The 24,529-nt window shown below is 41.8% G+C and overlaps 1 protein-coding gene across 3 annotated transcripts; it reads left to right on the forward strand.

Moving 5' to 3' along the window:
• Window positions 1-1,826: 1,826 nt before the first annotated feature.
• On the forward strand, window positions 1,827-20,331 carry LOC140134929 (uncharacterized). Of its 3 annotated transcripts, XM_072155767.1 has the most exons (11): window positions 1,827-2,234; window positions 7,629-7,720; window positions 10,888-10,997; window positions 14,134-14,273; window positions 14,765-14,987; window positions 16,588-16,710; window positions 17,739-17,958; window positions 18,173-18,320; window positions 18,406-18,588; window positions 18,705-18,847; window positions 20,016-20,331. In XM_072155767.1, exons 2-11 carry the CDS (start codon window positions 7,659-7,661, stop codon window positions 20,101-20,103), a joined length of 1,440 nt encoding a protein of 479 aa, XP_072011868.1. In that variant the 5' UTR covers window positions 1,827-2,234; window positions 7,629-7,658; the 3' UTR covers window positions 20,104-20,331. The 3 variants fall into 3 exon arrangements, with proteins under 3 accessions (XP_072011868.1, XP_072011871.1, XP_072011870.1); XM_072155770.1 differs by lacking the exon at window positions 7,629-7,720 and having other exon boundaries at window positions 1,829-2,234; window positions 20,016-20,328; XM_072155769.1 differs by lacking the exons at window positions 1,827-2,234; window positions 7,629-7,720 and adding an exon at window positions 9,364-9,511 and having other exon boundaries at window positions 20,016-20,329.
• Window positions 20,332-24,529: the final 4,198 nt, after the last annotated feature.

The raw sequence follows: 24,529 nt of genomic DNA on the forward strand, positions 1-24,529 counted from the left end.
GTGCACACGGCATATAAATTCAGCTGACGGCTTTTCCAGCACAGATTGTAGGTTCAGGTTCACTTTAATTCTCTAATTCACTAATTCTGACCTTTTTGTTGAAAAGCTGAGGTTGTGTTTTCTTTTACCTAGAGAGAGATGGAGGAGGGAGAATGAAACAAAGAGAGAGGTAAGAGTTTCAGGTAGGTGAGTAGACTTATGGTGATGTACACTCATTAAAGGAAACCTACCATTTGCTTTGATGCATTATAAAGCAAACATACATTGGGTATGCTGTAGCTACACTGATGCATGATCATATCTTGGTTAATCCCTGAGCTTGCTGAAAAGACAATTATAACATTCAGGGCCTTGCGAAAGCTGGGTCAGGCTGGATCTACATAAACACATTACACATAGGGGCTTGTAATCACAAATGGAAGTTAGTCAGGCATGACTAATATACCCAATCATACACAGCAGTTGGGGAATGGTGCAGCAATTGATTATTCTGCCTCCAGGCACAACCCAGTGATTACATCATCCTCTCATGCAGTGAATAACTCACATGCTAGGAGAAGCACTGCAGCAGCCATAGAAGCGACAGAGCTTCATTATCATAATCTTATATCTGTTTTATCAGCAGAACCACTCAGCTCAGGGATTAACCAAGATAGGATCCTGCATTAGTGTAGCTACAGCATTCTCAAGGTATGTTTACTTCATAATGCATCAAATCAAATGATGGATGGAACATCTTATTAATGTGAAACATTAAATAAAGAATGGAGTAATCATAGCCCAGACTGGATCTATACAAAAATCTTCAATATTCTATGTGGTCAGAAGGTCTGGGCAATAAGGAATATGTGTGCTCAAAACCATGAAGATGATATACATGCAGGGATGAATCCAAACTCTGGGCTGTCTGAGGCAAGCTATAGAAAGGCACCCCCTCCACCCCATTAAGAAGTAGTATATCAGGTTATTTTTTTGGTAAGTTGGATCTTAATGCAGTGTTTTACACCCATGCTGACATCAGGTGTCAAGAAACACTATTTTAGGTATCAGTGCTTCATAACAGGTGTTGCACCCCATCTTGCTGCAGGTGGTGCTGTCTGAGGAAAGAGGCTCAACTTGCCTAATAGATAGTGCACCCTTGTGTACATGCACAACTTCAGGTTTCTCAGGGTCACCACTGCTGGGCTTCCTCTGTGTATAAGTATCTTGAAGCCCCCTACATATACTTTGTTTGCACAAACTTATCGAGGTTCCTCTACCTGTCTACATATGGCTATAATGTCCAATGGGCGGCAATTGACTGGCTCCATTGTATTTGTGGAGGTTTATCATGGTCAGGTATCTCTAATAGATAAACCACGTAGTGATTCCATGATGAATCCAGATCTATGTGACTTGCTCCTTTTGTTTGCTTTGTCTGGTATGTAGCCTTTGCTGTGGTTACGACTATGAGCTCCAGGCCCTCAGGCGAATGACTACCAACATATAGATACAATACCAAGGAGAATGACTGACTGATAGCAATGACTGGTTTACTAGAAGCAAAACCGGATGTTACATCTAAGAATTAGTGGCTAAACCAGTCCTGAGGCAAAGGTACAGCATTTTGATTGAAACTTGGGGGGAGATTTATCATAAGTCTCTTAGAGCAGACATGTGTTGGTTGCTCAGGGCAACCAATCAGACTTCAGCTTTCACTTTCCCACAGCTGTTTATAAAATTAAAGTTGAGCTCGGATTGGTTTCCATGGGCAGCTAGAACAGTTTTACCTGAGACACTTGATGATAAATCTCCCCCTTTTTGTGTAGGTGACTAGTAAGCCTATTGTATACTTTCATACATACTCCTGCTTTTAGTACCCCCATACCATATGATCTTCTCTGGAGTATCAACTTGGCAACGGATGTTTCTTAGGCCTTAAATGGGCTGGCCACTTTACCTCATGTTTTGTGTATGAGTGTGGGGGGGGCTGGATATTAGGTAAGTTACCAATATACATCTATTAATAGTTCTGCTCTGCTTTCTTGATATGTAAAGTGAGGCCTCCTGTCTTTTACCTCATCACCCGGACATTCCTGACCATAAAATGGCTTACACACACAATACAAATAACAGGAGGTAAAGTGGCCAACCCCTTTAAAATCAATACAAAATTCCTGTAACATTACTTATTAATATACATCGAGCTACTAAGATAAACACAACGACGCAGATCTGCTGCGACATTTAGGAAGGTGAGTCCTGGGTGCAAGTAGGTGTATGGTTTTTAAGTAATTGGGTTGATGAATAACTATGTACAGGCAGTCCCCGGGTTACATACAAGATAGGGTCTGGAGGTTTGTTCTTAAGTTGAATTTGTATGTAAGTCGAAACTGTATACAGTATTTTATAATTGGAGATCCAGACAAAAAGATTTTTTGCCCCAGTGACAATTGGAGTTTAAACATTTTTTGTTGTAATGGGACCAAGGATTATCAATAAAGCTTCATTACAGACACCTTACAGCTGATCATTGTAGCCTGGGACTATAGTAAAGCATCCAGAGACCATCCCCAGAGGTCAGAGGGGTCCGTCTGTAACTATGGGTTGTCTGTAAGTCGGGTGTCCTTAAGTAGGGACCGCCTGTATTAGGGTTTATGCCTGTATTACGGCTCCAAACAACCTCTGCATTTTCACACTAGGGCAGCCATTGCTTGTTTTAGTTCGCTGTTTAGCTGACTGAATTGGATATTTGTTAATAGTCCCATCAGACACTTTATTCCTATGCTTTTCCCCACTTTTCCCCAACATTTTATAGAAATGCAGAGCTGTATGGAGAACCCCATGTGGATCACAATGCAATCAGTGAGGATCCGACTGCCACTTCATTCAATACTATGGGGGTATCTGAAATTGCCTCAGTTATGTCCAGCACTCTCATAGACAGTGAATAGGAATTTCGGATATACCCAAGCGTTGTGCACTGCAATTTCTCTCCATGAATGGGTTGGAACAGGACCCCCTTCTCATGATTGGTTGGGGTCCATTCTTGTGATCCCATGTAAAGAGAAAACCGATGAAACTTGGTAAACCCCTTTAAGGAAAGTCTACTATCAAAATCCATCATGATAAACCAAGGACACTTACTCACAGATCCAGGCAATGTGACTGTAGTAAATCTTGAATTTGTTATCCATGGCCTCCTTCCATCTAAAATAAAGTTTTAAAATTATGCCAATAAGTTCGAAGGGCTCCTATGGGTGTTGCCAGAGCCACTCCAAGCTGTAGCTTCACAGGCTGTTACACTGTAAAGGTGCAATTCCCTCCTCCCGCTGTGTGCTGAAACGTCATGTGCTGCAGTCAGAACAGGGGGGGGGGAGACAGTGTAACAGTCTCTGAAGCTGCAGCATGAGGGGGCTTTGGTAATATACCCCAGAAGCCCTTAAGCCTCATTAATAATAATAATAATCTTTATTAATATAGAGACATCACATTCCATGGTGCTTTACAAATCATAGGGGACATATACAAATTAAGTAAAACATTACAAAAAGCAGTACAAACATCATTAGCATAATTTTAAACATTGTTTTTAGAAGGAAGGAGACCATGGATAACAAATATAAGAAGATTACCACAGTCACGGTGCCTGGATCTATGAGTAAGTGTCACTGGTTTATCATGATGGATTTTGATAAAATATTTTCTTCAAGGTCCTTTGTTCCTGTGCATTTGCAAACATTAATCTGTCTTTTTCTGTTTCTTGTGGCTTCTTCCTGGCATAGCAGCCTTTCAGCCCATGTGTATACAGGACTTGTTTCACTGTGGATAATGACACACTCTTACCAGCTTCACCAGCATCTTCACAAGGTTTTTGGATTTAGTTTTTGGGTTGATATGCACATTTTGGACCAAAGCACATTCGTCACTGGGACATAGAACCTGTCTCCTTCCTGAGTGGTATGATGTCTGGACATTCCCGTCTTGTTTGTACTTGTGAATAATTGTATGTGCAGATGAACAAGGCAGCTTCAGCTTTGCACCTAAGGCTGAACCAGACTTGTGCAAGTGCACAATTGTCTTCCTGATATCTTGGCTGATTTCTTTAGACTTTCCAATGATGTTACACAACAAGGCAGTGTGCTGCAGGTGTGCCTTAAAATACATTCGCAAATGTTGCCAATAAACCATAAATCAGAAGCTTTCAAAGACATAACATCATCATATGGGCCGTCTCAAATTTATGTAAACTTTTGGCTTAGCAGAAAGTAATAAATATGCATTAAAACATATGTTCTTTCATTATTGTGGCATTTGTTAAATATAAATAATTTTGATAATCCTAATAGACCTAAAACAGGAAAGGTTTATTCTCATTTCATGTTAGATAGTGAGAAAAATATGATATGTGTCTTTTTATATAGTCTCTGTTATTTACTGTATATATGTTGGCACAGAAGTTGGCATGATGATACTACATTGTAGAGCGGCGTGGTGGCTCAGTGGTCATCACTTCTGCCTTGCAGCGCTGGAGTCCTGGATTCAAATCCCATCCAGGTCAACATCTGCAAAGAGTTTGTATGTTCTCTCTGTGTTTGACTGGGTTTCCTCCGGGTACTCCGGTTTCCTCCCACACTCCAAAACATACTGGTAGGTTGATTAGATTGTGAGCCCCATGGGGACAGGGACCAATTTGTCATGCTTTGTGCAGCGCTGCGTAATCTGTAGGCGCTATATAAATAAATAATTATTATTACATGCCGCTCATAGTAAATTTTATTGTCACAGCCCTAAAACATTAAGGCGCAGTAGTAGCTGATCATGCCGGCTGCAAAACTAAATGGAAGGAAATTTCACGTCTCGGAATTAGATAATAAAGTATCTGCGCCGTGTAGCAGGTTAAAAGGAAAGACACGGGAGCCTTTTGTAAAAGAGACCTAATAAAACGAGGACCAGAGTAGAAAGGATGCGCGGCGTGTCGCCATGGTAACTCTGACAACATGAACTTCAGCGGCAGAACGTACAGTAGCAGAAGCTGCTTGTGTCTATTTCGGGATTCACGAAATGTTTTTGCTATATGGTTATACACGACGAAATGTCAGCAGCCAAATATAATTGCATTTTGGCAGGCGAATGCGATTATTGACTGTGAAAACGCGAGCGAATTGCTGGTCGCCGTTTGGTGACAACAAAATGTAATTTTATTTGCAGACTGAGACTGATTTACATTCATTTCACCCATTTATCTACTTTGTTTAGACTTCAGAAAGTGTTCAACTTTCAGAGCAGCAGAGTGACTGAAGTTCTGGTGTCACATTAAAGATAAGAATCTCATCTTTTCAGATTTTCAGGTTGAGAATGTGAAATATACTTACCCCCGTATATACTCGAGTATAAGCCGACCCCAGTATAAGACGAGGCCCCTAATTTTACCACAAAAACCTGGTAACCTTTTTTTTTTTACTCGAGTATAAGCCGAATTTGGGTTTTCAGCACATTTTATTGTGCTGAAAAACTAGGCTTATACTCGAGTATATATGGTATATCTTTAAATGCATGTATTTCCAACCTTGTGGCTTACAGAACCACACAACGATACAGACTAAAAGGTCAGATTCTTATCTTTAAAAGGGAAGTGGTCATCAGAAACATACCACTACCAGTATGTTGCCTAGCAGCTTTCCACCTGACAGATCATGTTTCTTTCACAGCCCAGCGTGGTTCCATCACCCAGAAAATCAACTTTGAAGCAAAATGTAAATTGGTTGTATAAAGTCAAGGAGGTGGAGAGTTTAACACTGAAGTCAAGCTCTCTCTGCCTCTGAACTCCTCTTCCCGTGACGTACATCATGCACCAGACTTCTGGTTAGTGATGTCTCTGGGTGCAGGACAGGGAAGGGGTTGTTCTGTGACAGGGAAAGCTTGACTTCTATGTTAAAATCTCCACCTCCTTGACTTTATACAACAATTTACTTTCACTTCATAGTTGATTTTCTGGATGATGCCCCCACACTGGGCCATGAAAGAAACATGATCTTGAAGGTGTTGAGCTGCTTGACAACATACTGGTACTGGTTTATTAGGTATATTTCTGACAGGTTCCCTTTAAGGTAACAACAAGGGAACCAGTGAACAGCATGTTTTATGGTACTTTAGAACTTAAAGGTGTTTTTTTGTAATGTGTGTGTAAGTGTGGGGGGTCAGGACATTAGGTTATTTACCTTTTCACTTTCTTGAGCTGTAAAGTGAAGCCTCCTGTCTGTTACCTCATCAGCCAGACATTCCTGTCCATAAAATGGCCACATGTGATGTTGTTCATGTGATCTCTACCTGTCTATCTCTATCTATGGACAACTACCCTACCAGGACCTTATGATATGATGAATATAAGATCAAGGTCCTGGCAGGGCGATTGTTCACAAACAGAAATCACATGACCCTCCATCTGCAGCCATTATTTGCTCATGGATGTCTGGCTGACGAGGTAAAAGACAGGAGAGAATTGTAGAAAGGACATTTCATATGTGACTTTAGGGTGCTAGTAGTTTATGGGGTGAAATTTGATGATCCAAAAGTGAGTGCCGCTGTTTTCTATATTCTACATTTGGATTGTCTTTGCTCTGGCTGAGCACCACCGCGTTACAGATTTGTACAAGATGGCCTAACCACCCTGCCAAGACCCCCGCCGGGCTTCACTGAAGGTACACAACGTTATGGTCAGATGGTGCCAAACTACTGTCTTCTTCGTTGATTGAAATTTGATGACAGTGTCCCTTTAACCGTCAGGATCACATGGGGTTAATAGCAGATTTACCAATGACCCAATAAGAGACTGAGGGATCCATTTGCATTCAGCTCTGGGGACCTACAAATACAATAATCATTATGTAGAAAATCCGACTGTTATCTTCATACATTTTAGGCACTCGGTGCACTAGGGGTGTGGCCATGTCTGCTTGTGCACCTGTTATCGTCTTCTTTCCACATCTTATTTCTATAGAAGATTTCAGTCAATGTATAAAGGATAATGATAGGCAGCGTATAAAGAAGAAGCATACAGGACCCGGCCATTGGTGACCTCAGAAGATTATTTGCATAAAGATAAAGAACTGAACTTTTTCTTAAAAAGCCGATGGTTGGGAAACATGAAAGAAATGCCAGGAATGCTTATAAAGGGCCCTGCACAATGCTTGGGAAACTAGTAAACTCCCTTTGAGTCAGGTTAGTGCTGCCTTTACAGCAGACAAGTAGTAAAAAAGTAACATATTCTACATAGAAAATCAAGGTTTTTTTGTCCGGATCTACAACTATAAAATATACAGTTTCGACTTACATACAAATTCAACTTAAGAACAAATCTCCAGACCCTATCTTGTACGTAACCTGGGGACTCCCTGTAATACGATTTTTAAAGAAAGTGAAGTAAAAAAAACTGATTTGACAAAAAATATCTGCCTAATAACAATAATACTTTGTCTTTTGTTGATTTTTCTGGGATTCATGTTGAACATTTTGTAAGCAACTGTTGCCCCTTTTCAAAGAAATTTATTACACTCAAGGGGAAGCATCTGAACTGAAATAAATGAAAAGGCTATACACAGCCCTGAAGAGGGCGACGCTTTCTACTGAGGTTTCTGTCCGTTATCCAGGTCCAGGTCAGGGATTGGTCCAGAAATCACATGCGTAATGAGTGGGATCGGACATCAGGAGGGGCACCGCCAGGGAACGGATGGTCACCGTGGTAAGTTTTGCCATAAGCTACTTATTTCTTATTTCTGGAAATTGAGGTGTTTTCATGGCTGACATTATTCATCGCAGATCCTCAGAAACCATAGTCTATGAATGATTCTGTGAAAAACACTTCTGACTAGGATGTGCCCTACTTTGTAATGGATTTGGACAAATGATCCATTTAAAGCAAATGAAAAGTGCTCATAGATCTGGGCGTTGTGACTGTGATAACCTTCTTGTATTTGTTATCCATATCCTTCCTTCTAAAATCAACTTTTAGAATTATGCTAATTAGCCAGAAGGGCTCTGGGGGTGTTATTAGAGTCTCTCGATGCTGTAACTTTAAAAGTTTTTACACTGTGCATGAGCACTTCACCCTTCACACTCTGTGAGATTATATCAGGCAGAGCGACGGGGAAGTGCTGAAAGAGCAGAACGGGTAGGAGACACTGTAACAGCTTGTGAAGCTACAGCAGGAAGGGGCTTTGGTAACACCCCACAGAGCCCCTCTGTCTCATTAACATAATGCTAAAACTTAATTTTAGAAGGAAGAAAATAAATAGATTACAACAGACGCAGTGGCGGTCATTTACAAAGGGCCCGATATGCGTGTTACCCGAATATTTCCGATTTGCGCCGATTGTACCTGAATTGCCCTGGGATTTTGGCGCACGCGATCGGATTGTGGCGCATCAGCGCTGGCTTGCACGCGACGGAAATCGGGGGGCGTGGCCGAACGAAAACCCAACGGATTCGGAAAAACCACCGCATTTAAGACAAAAAATGTGTTGCGAAAATTACACTTACCTTCACCAGGTATAGGCCGGTGAATTTCAGAGCATTCCAGCACGCCTCCGGGGAACTTCAGCGCAGCAGCGCCACCTGGTGGACGGCGGAGGAACTACCTTAGTGAATCCCGGCCGGACCCGAATCCAGCGCAGAGAACGCACCCCTGGATCGCGAATGGACCAGGTAAGTAAAGCTGCCCCAGTGTCTGGATCTACAATTCATCCAATAAAAGTGCATGCAGTCTTTGTACCTGTCCTTAGAGTGTTAAGAAATATATCTATTTTTAAATATATCTTTAAATCTTTCTTTGCATTATCTTTTCTTTCTTTTTTAAATTTGGTAATTGGGAATGGGGAATTAATTTGTTTTTAAAACTAATGTCAAAACTTTACTTTTTACTTTTAGCATACTTTTATTTTTAATAAAGATGATAATTGTGAAATATGATAATAATCAATAAAAATCATTGTTGAAAAAAAAATTAATATATATATATATATTCAACAATGATTTTTATTGATTATTAGATTTCATCATTATCATTTTTATAAAAAATAAAAGTATCCTAAAAGTAAAAGCAAGAATTTTTAAATAATTTTAAAAGTGAAAGGATTCCATGAAGTCTCTGTACATTGTCAGCGTCTCGCCGCAGTATTGATATAAATATGTGAGAGCAGCCATGATACATAATACACAGTGGAGGGGGGGGCGCTGTACCCTGCTGGCATACCACTGCCCCTGGCGCTGTGCTCTGCCTGTCTGTACCATTGTACTATGTCACTGTTTGCAGGGAGGTTGTCAGGAACACAAACCACAGGCTCCCGGACACACAATAAGCCTCAATCTCCTCTGGTAAAACCGGCTTTTATATTCTAATGGGGAGGGGAGGAGAAGACCAGGGACCATGGAAACACAAAACAGGCATTTTTTTTAATTTTGCATTCTGAATAAGTGGAGTTTAGGACATGGACCCTTCATCTGTGTCTTGTATCTGTGAGCTGTGCGACTGCGGGTGAGCGGATACAATATATACATTATGTCTGCATGTACCTTGAAGTTGTATTCTATGGCACAATGCGCTGGTATATAATGGGCAGTATAAGAAGCCTGCGTAATGTGCAGTACGCCCCACGCTGTGCGCTCATCACGCTTTATACAGGTTATAGAATCGCATTGAGACAACTTTTATATGTAGTTTGCTATAGAAAAGGGACATATTCAAACTTCTGAGTGTCACCAGCAGGTAACTAAACAAAGCAGCTGCTGGGGAGCCCAACAATGGAGGGGCTTCCAATAAATAATAAGATGTAATTAATATTAGTTATAGATAATCAGTGTGACCTCATTCTAGGTTATTACTCCTGGTCTATACATTATATAGTGATGTAATGTGACATCAATGTGAATTATTCATGTACCGTGACATCACTGTGTGTATTTTCCCTGTACTGTGACATCACTGTGTGTATTTTCCCTGTACTGTGACATCACTGTGTGTATTATCCCTGTACTGTGACATCACTGTGTGTATTATCCCTGTCTTGTGACATCACTGTGTGTATTTTCCCTGTACTGTGACATCACTGTGTGTATTATCCCTGTACTGTAACATTTCTGTGTGTATTATCCCTGTACTGTGACATCACTGTGTGTATTATCCCTGTACTGTGACATCACTGTGTGTATTATCTCTGTACTGTGACATCACTGTGTGTATTATCCCTGTACTGTGACATCACTGTGTGTATTATCTCTGTACTGTGACATCACTGTGTATTATACCTGTACTGTGACATCACTGTGTGTATTATCCCTGTACTGTGACATCACTGTGTGTATTATACCTGTACTGTGACATCACTGTTTGTATTATCCCTGTACGGTGACATCACTGTGTTATTATGTCTGTAATGTGACATCACTGTGTGCATTACCCCTGTGCTGTGACATCACTGTGTGCATTACCCCTGTGCTGTGACAACACTGTGTGAGTTATCTCTGTACTGTGACATCAATATGTGTTTTATTTGTGTACGGTGACATCACTGTGTGTGTTTTCCCTGTGTTTCATCAATAAGTAACATCTTATGCCTCTCTGTTATTACTCCTAAATTTCCATTAATATAAAAAGTGACAATTAGATGTTACCATTCTCCATATTAGATGGATGTGTCTCCGCAATAGTGTCACCCCTGGTGTCTGGTGGCCTCCCAGCTTGTATCCATACATTTCCTGGAGGAGGAACAGAGCACAACAAAAGATGTCCCACAAGTGTTATATGTTGTATTTAGTAATTTACTAAAACCTCTCAGACATGTAAGGAGGGGTGAGAGGTCCTCTATGTGACAAGCATGAAGGATATTCACCCTCGTGTATATATCTTTACAGTCGTCACAAGCATCACAAGGACTGCAAGAAACAGCAACGTGTCCAGCACAGAGGGACCTATGGAGAATGTTACATCTCCCACTATAAGGCCACGTACAACACCCCAAAGAGTAAGTGACGGCACTTTTTACAGGAAAACACAATAAAGGGGGAGATTTTTTACAAATGACTGACAGAAGAACTGTAGCTCATGGCAACCAATCAGAGCTCAGCTTTCATTTCATAAACTGCTGTGAGAAAATGAAAGATGAGCTCTAATTGGTTGCCACAAGCAGTTTTGCTTTTAAACACTTCTGATAACTCCCCCCCTGTTAACTTAGTGTATATACTATGTGTATCGTCTGTCTTGTTGGATTATTGCGTATATATATATATTTACTGCACATACTACCCCAGCATGCAGCACAATCTGTATTATAGCCGTATTATTTTATGTGATTCTTCCTGTTTTTTCTTTGCCATAATATGATATAAACAATGTTCCAAAAATTGAACGTGCAGATGAAATGTGTCATAGCCGATGGTTTCTTGCCAATGATTAAATGACTGACTGGTTTACGTTACAACTTACTCCCCGTGTAGCCATATAAATTAGCCTTAGGCATCATACACAGCTGTATCATTGAGCCGGCTGTAAGGATATGTAATATGGCGCCCTGTGGACCCATTGTGGACTAACTCCATATACAAGCGCATTGTATTTCCTGTTGGCCCCGTACCATCACATCTAAACACCATATGGCAGCACACTGCGCTCCTACTGCTCTGTAATTGTACAAGCAAATTTTAAGGGTTTTCACATGGAACCCATATGTAGAAATGATGTATTGCAGAGGCAGTGTCATTGTTATTATCATGTGGTTGTAAGTTTTAAGCTATTTCTACATGTGGGTTTATGAACTATGTCAGGCAAGATAAATGACTTATTATAGGGGTGATCAGTGATAAACAGCATGGGGGTCAAAGCCCCTGTTCCTCCTCACTACATAACCATAAGGCTACATTCACATGGATGTATGAAAACGTCCGTATCCATACAGTTTTTTTACGGCTTACATACGGCCACATTCATTTCAATAGACAGTGGGGGTAATTTATTAAGGGCCCGAATCACGTTTTTTCTGACGGGTTATCCGAATATTTCCAATTTGCGCCGGTTTTCCCTGAATTGCCCCGGGATTTTGGCGCACGTGATCGTATTGTGGCGCATCCGCGCTGGGTTGCACGCAACGGAAATCGGGAGGCGTGGCTGTAAGAAAACCCGATGGATTCGGAAAAACCGCTGCATTTTTTTAAAAAAAGGTGTCGCTTGACACATGCTAACATACACCCAGGGTAGGACGGTTAACTCCAGTGCAATCCGACGGACTTCAGCGCAGTAGCAACACCTGGTGGACATCGGGCACACTACCTTAGTGAATCGGCGGAAGACCCGAATCCTCCACAGAGAACGCGCCGCTGGATCGCGAATGGACCGGGTAAGTAAATCTGCCCCTATACGTCCAACCATTTATTTTGCCGTTTTTGACACTGTAGTGTACAGTACCGTATACGAGCTGTATAAAAATATAGAGCATGTCCTATTTTCTCCCATATTTCAGTTCCGTATGCCCTAGAAGTCTATGGGGACGTATAAAATAAGGGTTATATACGTGCTGCATACAGATGAAAAACGTCACATATATACTGGCTCATACGGCCCGTAAATACGGGTCTGGAGAAATCATACGGTCGTGTGAATGTAGCGGCAGGTTTACATGTGTAATGTCTCAGAGTTGGGTCATTACTAAGATTTAGCCTGGCATTCTAGCTGGAGTGTACTCAATAGGACTGATCACCCTACTGGGCTCTGTAACTCAGAGATTCAGGGAACACAACTCAGCCTTCCAAGGTAACTTCCTATGAAAGCTTCCTATCTATACTACATTGTATAGTCATTTGTAACCAGAGCACCAACCAGTGCTAGAAGCAGGTACAATATGTTACATATGTGCAATATGTTTATATGTATTCTGTTTTACTAAAAAGTGAATGTAGAGTTAATGTTTGTTTATATTGTATGTATCTTCAACTAACGTAAGGCAGGCTGTGTATTGGCTAGCTCTCTAAAACCTTCCAGAAGCTGAGACCAAAAGTCTATAAATATAGGGACAGCTTTGGGGTTCTAAGTCTCTTCTAAGACTTCAGAGACAATGCTGATCTTGTGCTGCCGATGCTGCAGAGCCGATTCGGATCACAGAAGTTTTATCCAACCTAGCAGACCATTGGTCCAGAGCTGAGATGCTTATGTAATTCTACCCCTGCAACAAAGGCATTGATTAAATTTCAGCTAGCCAAATGGACAAGCCTGCATTCAATCGGACTGGAGCGCTTCACAGCCTGTTATTAATGTTGCTAATCTGTTTTCAAGACCTCCTAGTAAAAAGATGTGAGTTTTGCTCCATCTCAATTTCCAGTGTGAGTCTCAGGCTAAAATGAAGGGATTCCCCCTTACCACCAGCCAGGACCTGTCACCTACACCGGGGGGAACCTTGTTGATACTTGTTCTCTCCCTCTTGCTTCACACTGCTGGCCCCAATAGGTATTGATGACATGGATTACATGGATAGGCTAAACCTAAGGACAGGCCTAAAAGTCAATCAGGGGAAAGCAGACTTTGACATATTCAATTTCATCACATCCAAACCTTTTATTAAGACAGTAAGTCATTGCTTCCCTTTTGAGAAAAAGGTTTTCAGTCAGCCAAGTATGCATGTGTATGGGATTGCTGTAGACTGATCAATTGTATGGAAAGGTCTTCCTCCAGTTATGGTATGGACTTTACGGTCCTATGTGTTTTTTAGCCTTATCAACTACTGTATGTAACTATGTGATGTCACTGCTTCAAGGGAACCTGTCAGGACAAATTGGGACACTTAACCAAAAACAGGTCCTTATGCACCTATGGTTTAGTGTCCCAAATCACCCTATAACACCTTGGTCCATGTCTGCTTTCTAAAACATCAACAACAACATTTACGCATGCTCGGCGAAGCCGGGGGGACTATTTTGGCTTCACTGAATGAAGCCAAAGTAAGGATAAGCATATGTTTTAATTTATTTGTTGCCTCGGACAGAAATATTATAAAATATTTCAGACATTAAAACAGTACATATGGATCTGTGGATGGTTAAGTGTCCCAAATCATCCTAACAAGTTCCCTTAAAACTTTTCCTTCTAACTAAACTGCATTTTTCTTCTCACAGATGTACCTCCAAGAAGCAGTAAAAGGCCCCTCCATACTCCTTTACCTCGCAACCTGCCCCCTATGCACCTGGCTACTACCCAGAGGGCCGAATTTATACAGAGGCCTTTAGAAGGAAGGCCCAAGCCATATATCCCTCCTGTAAGTCTGATTTATTCTGTACAAATGCATCCAGAACCTGTTTCTGTATATTAGCAGATGATTTCTTCGGTTGTACAACCTAAATCAACTAATATATAAGTAACATAATAATTATAATAGAAATCATGTTTACAGGGAACCCGTCATCATAAAAACTCACCGCCATCACATTATAGAGCAGGGTGAGCAGAACCAATTGATTGATTGATCATTTTATTCAACGAAATTCTGTGTAACATGTTCTTTGTTGATTTATTTATTCTAAACTTGCCCGGTCTGAGTTTAGGAGTCCAGTGAGTTATGACCCTATGGATGGCTATAGAGGGGTGGGGGCATCCATTGGATCAATAAGTACAGATTTTGCTATAATTTCAAATATGAATCTTATTCCTCTACTATTTATGAATCTACACACCTCCCTCTCCTCTATAAAGTGATGTCTGTAGATTTATATGGTGATAGGTTCCAGACCATCTTTATTTTACCTGCAGGATGGTTACTATCAGACGCCAGAGGAGCCGCTGCTGGACCAGACACTTTACAGCCTTCACTATCCTCCTAAAGAGGCAGAAAGGACTATGCCCATGCGGCCTCCGGATACCCTGCGCCCCTTACAGCCTTCAACTATTCAGCATAGTACAACAAATAAGGAACAGTTCAAGCAATGGAAGGCAGAGCGCCAACCACTGTATGGGGAACGACCAGCTCTGGCAGGTATCCAAAAGGCTGATGTTCTGAGCCCAGAACTAGGGATTCAAGATCATAGACAATAGACAATACCAAGAAGAAGGCAGAGGCTGAGCCAGTCCATAGGGGTGACCATTATTCATTATTCGAGCCTAGGTGCATCTCCCCACCACCCAGTGCCCGACTGGGGTGTCCATTGCTCCTCAGTGCCGTTGATTTTGGGGGCCCACCATACAGCCACTGGTATTTACCATAACCCCTTCAAATCACCAGAAATTCAGTAGAACTGGGTAAAAAAAAACTATTTTTATCCAGGTTTTACTTTATGCCAAAAATGATATGGTAAAAGTTACTCAATAGCTGTATTCTTTAGGTCAGTACAATCCCAGAGATGCAAATGTTGTTGATTTTTATTAATGATTTAATAATTCAATAACATTTTACAAAATGTCTTCATATCACCATGTTAGAAACAAGTGTAAAACAACTGAGACCCAGCAGCGGTGGCATCAGCTAAGCTCTGAAGCATGCGCCATAACATAAATATAAAAGTGTGACCAGTGCAGTACATGAATATAAAGGTGCATTATACAAATACAAAACTAAACGAGTCCATCAAATGAATATAAAGGTCTAACCAGAACATCGTACAGATACAACAGTGAACCAGTGCATTACAGGAATAGAAAGCATAACACAAACACTACAATGGACCAGTGCATTATATAAATATAAAGGTGCGACCAGGGCATCAAACAAGTAAATGGTGAACTGGTTGCGACCAGTGCATTATACAACTAGAACACCGAAATAGTGCATTCCATGATTATAAAGGTGCGACCAGTGAATTATACAAATATAAAGTTGCAGCAAGCACCTCCTCACTCCTATCACATAGGACCACCTGCCCCCAACTCCACTCACAATACAGATGGATCTGTATCTAGTCTACAGCATGCCTCCTCCATTATTCTGGTGAGAGGCTCTTGTACTCCTGCAGTGCTGCCGGGCAGGGGCGTAACTAGGAGAGGCAGGACCCAAGAGCAGACTTCTGAATGGGGCCCCCTTCCTCCTTAAAAAAATGCATATTTATATACTCACACATGTCAGTTACAATCACACACAGTATAGACACACCATATATACATACATACAACATACAATACCATATACAGACATAGAGCGTATACTCAAATATACAAATACAGTATATACACACCACACACACACATATTCACACCCAATACTCTAGATGCCGGGCCCCCTGATACTGCGGGCCCCATAGCAGCTGCTATGGTTTCTACCTCTGTAGTTACGCCCCTGCTGCCGGGGACTGAGATTGGGCCATGTGGGCCCCTCCAGCTGCTCTGGGCAGCTCTGCTGGCACCTGTCCTGGACTAATCTGATGAGATATGGAGGAGGAGCTTAGTGAAGACTCACACTGATTGGCTGAGGCTTAGTCCTACACTGTTTTCTACCTGCTCATTCTGTTAGGCTGTGTTCACATAACATACATTTCCACCATACTTCATTAACTCCCCTATTGAGCAGAATGGCGTTAGTTTGGATAATACATTAAAGTCTGAGATTGTTTCCTTCCAACTTTGACCTCTACACTTCCACGCAGGTTCTCTGCTCTTTCCTGGAGATGTTCGTGACATGAAAACAACAACTCAAGATCATTTTGTAGAGAAGAAACTGAAGAGGGTGGAACTGGTGAAAGCCTCACAAGATCACCTGGGCATGGAGGGTAAAGGAACCATGTACAATGTAGTCACCACTATTACTGTCACAGGAGAAATTCCATGATCTGGCAGTGTATTATCTCCCTGAAAACAAAAGGATCGGTCATATTGAAATCCAATTGCCTGGTCCCTCTCTCCCCAACATCTTCCTTTGAAGAATAGTTGGGCTATTCCATAATTTAATTAGACGGGTATTCTCATATTTAATATTTATGACATATCCACAAGATATGTCATCAAATCTTGATTAAAAAAGATCCGACTCTGGGCCGCAGACCCCCTTCCCATGGCCAGGATGAACTGAGTGTCCCCCCTGCATGTGCGGACACTCTCCATTCAAGCCTATACACTTGTCTCTTATTGTCACTCCCATAGACTTGAATAAAGAGTGGATGGCAAACTCTGCCAGGGGCCACCCCATCCATCAGTTGTATATCAGGTTATTTTTTTAGCAAGTGGTCCTGCTTTGTAGTGCCCCCCTCCATTGTGCTGCACGTGGTGCTGCCTGAGGCAAGATGCTCCATCATGCATTTATGACAAATTTTCAGGATATGTGTGCAGCATACGGACCTATGCTCAAACTATACATATAAATCATTCTATAAGGGAAAAAACATTAAAGTAAGACGGCAATCGCCAAATGATTGTTCTAATTCATGAAAAGGACAAATAAGATTATTCTCAGGTTCCTAGTTGTATCTTTTATTATTCTGCTGCCAACAATAACAGACGTTACATGGAAGCAAAAAACTTCCCAGTAATTGCCAAGAAAACATGAGCCAATTGACTCGTTATATATCATCGACTGGTGCCTGTTATAGGTTATCTATCTGCCCATGTTAAGGGCCCTTAGGGATGTGTGCTACAATGTAATGGTTTGGGGTTTTTTATGCTTTAATGACAAGGCTTATATCTTCTGCTGTTTGACCACCCAAAATAACACCAAAAAGTGGTCTTGCAGTAAAGCCCAAAAATCTCTTAATGGAAATCTGGTCTGGATAAGTGGGTAATAGATAAGTTGTTCTTAACACAGGTGAACACTTCATGACCACCACGCACCAGTCCACATATCATCCTCTACCACTGGAAAAGAAACAAGCATCTAAGGAATCTGTTCCAAAAAATTTCATCAAACGAACCCCGGTAGAATTGGTCACTAAATATCAAAGTGACTTCTCTGGGAGCCACACCATTGAGCCGAGCAGGCCAGCTCCTCCACCGGTCGACAACCTTACCGTCAACTCATTTTACAGGTATAAAGCTGGATAATATCTGGGCCTCTTAATACATTTGTTGACTATCCATACTAATTTTTGAGGGCTAAGCACTACATTTTTTACGCAATGTGAAAGGCCTCATCGTCTTCCCCTAACCTTACACCTTACAGGACAGAGTGGTGGAAAATACAGTCAAAGAATTTGACTTTTGCAAAATTTATAATTTTTATCCATTGTGTTTCATCATCAGCAATGACTTTCAGACAGTTCAGAGAGCAGCTTACCCCGGCTGGAATCCACTGCTGCATCCCCGGCCTGAGCCGGCCCAGTTAAAGGAAGAGTTGACTGCCATGGACAGAGAACGAGGAGGACAGGTGGAAGGGAATACAGTGACAAAGGTAAGATTGTGTTCTTAAACCTTCTACAGTAAGTTCCTTCTTTCCACCCGTTCTTACCTAAAGCTTACCATATATCATTCTGTAGTTGGCATTTCAGCCTCATGAACCACAGTCTAAGGAACCAGTGAAGCGACCACGATCAGTTCTTCGCCCACTTAATGTAAAATTTGATGGTACCACCCACAGCAAGAGTGTGTTCAAGGATTGGGGTATTCAACCTCGGAGACGTTATGGTGACCCCATGGATGGTATCTCCATGAGACCTTTGGTGAGCTATGTTAGTACATGGGACACACCACCATGTAATGTACCATATGTCTAGTTTGTTCTTTATTTTTTATATATGTATTCAGATAAAGTACAGCCTCTTTTTCCCATCCTTAGGTAAAGCTTGACTCGGAGACCACAACTGGAAGCACTTTCATACCTAAAAAGGGAGAGCCTATGAAAAAGCAAAAACCTGCAAAGGACAACCTAGAATTAACTGGAGATCAGAACTTTTCTACTGTGCACAAGGAGACATACAGGTATAAAGCCTAACACAGAGAGGGATTACAAACCCAGATAAAGACTTTAAAGGGAACCTGTCACAAGGTACCTCATTTTCACTAAAGACAGGTTACAGAAGTCCATTACACATGCAGTGCAAATATACCTTTCTCTATGCATTTGCATTACTATATAATTGTATGTTATAACTTACCTTGTATGCTGACAGAATCATCTGTGTAGTCCGAAGGGTTGGGCTTTGGTTTGGATGCATTTCAAAAAACAACATGTGACTGCGCTGTGCAGCAGACTCCTCAGCTCTCCGCCATACCTGTTCAGCTCCTCCCTCTCTCACTGATGTCACCTCACCAGGCTGTGAGCTCTGTGATGGAGGGAGAAGCTGTACAAGAGCACAAAGGTGGAGGCCAAGAGCTGAGGAGTCTGCAGCACAGGCAAGTCACATGTTGTTTTTTGAAATGCATCCAAACCAAAGCCCAACCCCTGTGACTACACAGAGGATTCTGTCAGGGTGTAAGGTAAGTTATAACACACAATTATATTTTTATGTAATGGGCTTTTGAAACCTACAACTCCTGCCACTCCTACATAAGTGAATACAGATATCTGTGCACAGATGGGTCTCTCTCCCATTTCAGTAGGTACAGCTTCAGACAGAATAAGCGGTTGAGGGGTTTTGGTCCCAGAGTTGGGCATTCTGACTATAAATACCAATACCCCTTTAATTCAAGAATGACAGTAAATTGAGTAGCCAAATGACATTTAAGTTCACCCAAGGCTGTGGTAGTTCACAGTGCAGCCTAATGGGCCCAGTGATCAAGTATCCGCTAAAGACATGGTATGTAAGCTCTGCCATCTTAAAGGAACATTCTAGTCAGAGCTAATTCAATGTGTAATACTCAGTGCAGGTCCTGCAGGGAGGAGCAGGACTCATTTTCATTGTATTCCTTGAACCTCGCTAGAACCTAGAGCCCTGCACCTCCCTTCAGGTCCTGCACAGGGTAGAATTCAATGAATCAGCTGTTAGTGGAGTGTTCCCTTAACATAAATTAACTGAAGAGGACTGGTAGGGACCATTCTTCACATCCTTCAAGTTTAGACAATAAAATGATAGAACTCTTGGTTATGATTTATGGATGAGGTCTCGGTATAATACCCCAATACATCCAGTTCTTTTCTCTACTACAGAATCCCAGAACTTCCCCAGTGCCGGATGCAGATGTTTCTGGAGCAACAGATGGCAATGAAGACTTCTCAGACGCAGGAAAGCCACTGAGTAGTAGAATAAGGAACCTTACGTTGTGTCCTCACTTACAATTAAAAAGCTATTTTTATAAAGTCACATAGCAGGGGAGGATAACATGTACCTGCTTGGGGATTTATTTTATGTTTAAAGGAAACCTACCACCATGGATCTACCTATTGAGGTAGATCCGGTGGTAGGTGCCTCTAATGTACTTAAGGATAGCACTTTTTAGGGCTAATCCTTTAGTCCCCTTTATCTTTTTTATTCTTTATTTGTGGTAATATGCTAATTTACCAAAGAGCATATTACCACAATTAAAGATTAAATAAGATAAAGGGGACTAAAGGATTAGGCCTTAAAATGGCTCTCCTTACATACATTAGAGGCACCTACCACCGGATCTACCTCAATTGGTAGGTTTCCTTTAAGGCTTACTCCCAGCTTGTAGAGTAATGGCATCACTTGAATATGTAGTATCTTTATGATCAGTGGAGATCAGACCACTTGGACCCCACTGATATGGAGCTTATATTAGCACCGCATCGGAGTCTGGAGCCATCTGGAATAGTCAGAGCCTTTGGGGAGGGGTAAACAATATGTGATTTAGGCACAGAAACCATATACCTACAGGAGGTCCTGGAAGACCCCTCCTTTTCTGCTTTATCCCATAACCTATGGGGTATGTAACTTGTTGGTGCTCCCTCACACTCAGCACCCAGAGCCTTTCTGCTTTCCAGATTACACCCATGATGGTAAATTATGGCGCTAATATGAGGAAATATGCTAAAATAAAAAGTAATAATCCTTGTTTTAGTCTTTCCAATTCAGTGGCCCCTACCAGAACCCCAGAGGACTAATCGGGGTTCGTACATGTACAAAATTGTGTGTTTTCTCTGAGTGGTCTCTGTTTTGCTTGTACAGGACCCAAGACTCTTTTACTTCAATTGTGTGACCTTCTTTTCGTGTGTGACGGCTCTAGCATCCAAGTAATAAGGCTATAGAGCAGTGGTGGCGAACCTATGGCACGGGTGCCAGAGGTGGCACTACGAGCCCTCTCTATGGGCACCCTCGCCATCACCCCAGTGCAGAAAGCGGCAGACAGGACTAAAGGCCTCTTGCAGTCCCAGGCAGCCCAGGACCCTAGAAGGAAGCTACAATGATAATCCAAAATTCCTCTCCTTCTTTCTACTATATTGTTGTCCTCAGGTGCCAATACAATTTAAACCCGTGAAAGAGCAGGGAGTCATAAGTTACTGCTTAAATTGTCGCATTGGCATGTTGCAAAAAATATGTGGGTTTTGTTTGTAGTTTGGGCACTCGGTGTCTAAAAGGTTTGCCATCACGACTATAGAGCAGTGATGGCTAACCTATGGCACGAGTGCCAGAGGTGGCACTCAGATCCCTTTCTGTGGGCACTCAGGCCATTACCAGAGATGAGTCCAGGTATCTTCCTGCAGTCCCAGACAGCCCAGGACTTGCTGTGCACAGAGCTATTTTAAAGTGACAGCTCTACCTGGGACTATTTTTTGCTTTGTTGGTGTCCTCATGGTGCTGGTATCAATGAAAGCTGTGACAGAGCAGGGAGTACAAATCACAAATTAAATTTCTGTGTTGGCACTTTGCGATAAATAAGTGGGTCTTTGTTGAAGTTTGGGCACTCGGTCTCTAAAAGGTTCGCCATCACTGCTATAGAGGGTCCTTTAGTGCACATTAAGGCAAATGGGTCACAAGTATTGTTTTATCCACTCTCTAGCGCCATCCACAGTTTTAAGAACACACTTCCTTTAACTCAAAGATAACACCCCTTTAAAGAATGGTGGTCATAAACCAGATGTAGGTGAAGTTCTTCCTGCTCTCGTGTATTACTGTTGAGATTGTAACGGCTTTCTGTAAGCTTCAGCTATCAAACACTGGGAATCAATAAAAACAAAATTGCTTTAAAAAACTCATTATATAAGAGAACGGGGCTGGCGGTAATAAATGTGTCTATAAGGTGGTGGAGCGGCAGGATAAAATATATCTGTATATTAGTTACCTGTAAGTTATAGAGTCTGGCGCACAGACAAGAAACTTCACAACAATGTCATCTCTACGAAGGGCTCCGGGACGGATGTGCAGGCCCCGTGTCTACATCCATGGGAAATCTAAACCTCATGATCCTTTACTTCAGTCATTTCTGGTCCCTAGAAACATCCAGATGCATGAACTACAAGGGACTGGTCACATGGTTGTCTTGTCTCACTGGAGTTTCATTGGTAAAACAGTTGTAGGAGATCACATTGATGAAGGCTGGATGAAGCCAGTAGCCGTGAACTGTGGACCACAATGGAAAATTCATCTCCACTACCTCCTCTAGGCTGTTGGGGCCAAGTGTTAGCTTGCATTTACACTAAGGCCCCGTCCCTTGTTTTTCTTGACCAAGTCCAATGCAATCCATCATCACATTGGACTCACACTAAACTCTGACACATACAGTGAGGATGGAAAGTATTCAGGCCCCTTTAAATATTTCACTCTTTGTTTACTTACAGCCAATTGGTAAGATAAACAAAAAAGTTTTTTGGGTTTTTTTTCACATTAATGTACCCTCTTCAGCCCCTTTGCTACTCCCATTTATCTCACACGCTATCCATTTCCTTCTGTTCCTCCTTGAGATGGTTCTACTCCTTCATTGGAGTCCAGCTGTGTTTAATTACATTTTGTGTTGCAAAATGGAGAAAAGTGGCAATCTGGACATTGGTTTATGTTTATTAGTTGTAGGGAAAGGGGATGATTTGAACTTTATTTAATTCACTTTTTCAGTTCCCCTAGGGTACTTTAACACTAGGGGGCCTGATCATTCCTACCACATACTGCAATACTACTATATTGCAGGATATGGCAGTTTTGCATTGGATCTGTAACAGTGTGCTACTGGCACATCGTTACAGATCTACATAAATGACAGGTCTTTTTGACAGGATTGATAGGATGACAGGATTACAGGTTGATATTGTTACAAATATCATGATGATGTGATGGGGAACAAAGGTTTTTATATACCTCTGGCAGCATTGTCCGAGGCATTTAACAGGTTAAAAGCAGTGATTAATTATAATATGTTGGTGGGTGCCAAGGGGTTGTACCATCTTTGCGAGTTATCCACCAATTACAGGGTATGGGCTAAAAAGCTAATCTCCCAGCAAACCAGAGAATGATGATCCTGTTTGCACTAATGGCCGGAGTAGCAGGACAAGGAAGCATCAGTACTTTAGTAAGGGAGTGTCAGAAATTGGTATGCACAGTACTGTCTGATGTAGAGCCTGAGATAGCCAAGATCTGGAATATTACTACATGGAGTGGCAGGATGCATGCTGACCCATTAGTGAGAACAGGACCTCTGTTCTCTGGATTGATGGGTTTCAGTTTCTTGCAATTGTGGGGGTCTCACCAGTCAGACCTGATCAGCTATCCCCTATCCTGTGGATGCTGTACACACCTCAAATCTCCAAGTAGAAGAGAGGTAGGTTGCACTGAAACACCGACAGGTATTACACCAAATCTACAGAAAACGTATTGTGCAAGTGTCCTAAACATTCCTCCCAGACAACCAAAGCATTGGGCAAAGAAAATCCTGATAGTCCTGTACCCAACATCCTCCGAGCTGTAGAAAGATCCCCACTTCCATATCTAGTGGTTGAAGTTCCGGGGTCGTTATCTACAGAAAACTTGTCTCCATAATAAGCCTGAGAATAGGCGCACCGAGTGATTCGCATAACTACAGCGCCACAGCTTCCATTAGGACATGAATACATTATAGGATTTCCTCCAGCGTGTTACACAGAGGCCTCGGACACCCCCCCCTCCTTCTATTGGTGCCATCAGTTTAGGATTCAGTATATTAAATTCTATTGCTCGCTGTAATTCCTTCACCAAGTGGAGAGAGGTAAGTGATTGCATCCCCTGTAACTAATCAATACCGGGTTATTTTCATGGTGGATTATACATCACTGCCACCATGGAAGAAATTCACATAATAACCAGACACCCGTCATATTGTACAATTTCAGGCTTTTCTGGAGCCGCATTTAAAATGAATTTGTAATAAACCTCTGCAGCCATCATATCCTGGTCCCATGTACATTATACGATCTCCACATTTACCTGTAATAATCCCATGGAATAGGAAGGTAATTATTAATACAAACCCCCCTCCCCCATCACATGACTCTAGCATGGAATATTCTCAGACATATTTACTAGTGTGAGGTACAATAAGGAATAAGTCACATGCAGATTGTCGTCATATAAAGAGCACCTGTCACATTCACCTGTAGCAGAGAAGACACCATGTACAATCAGCAGGAAGCATTTTATAGAGCAGATGGAGCGGAATATATTATAGCCTCCTATATGTAGGCGGCATATTATAGAGCAGGGGGAGGTAAGCAGATTGTACATAGTGTCCTATCTGCAA

Source organism: Engystomops pustulosus, chromosome 6 (assembly GCF_040894005.1).
Source record: "Engystomops pustulosus chromosome 6, aEngPut4.maternal, whole genome shotgun sequence".
NCBI lineage: Eukaryota > Metazoa > Chordata > Amphibia > Anura > Leptodactylidae > Engystomops > Engystomops pustulosus.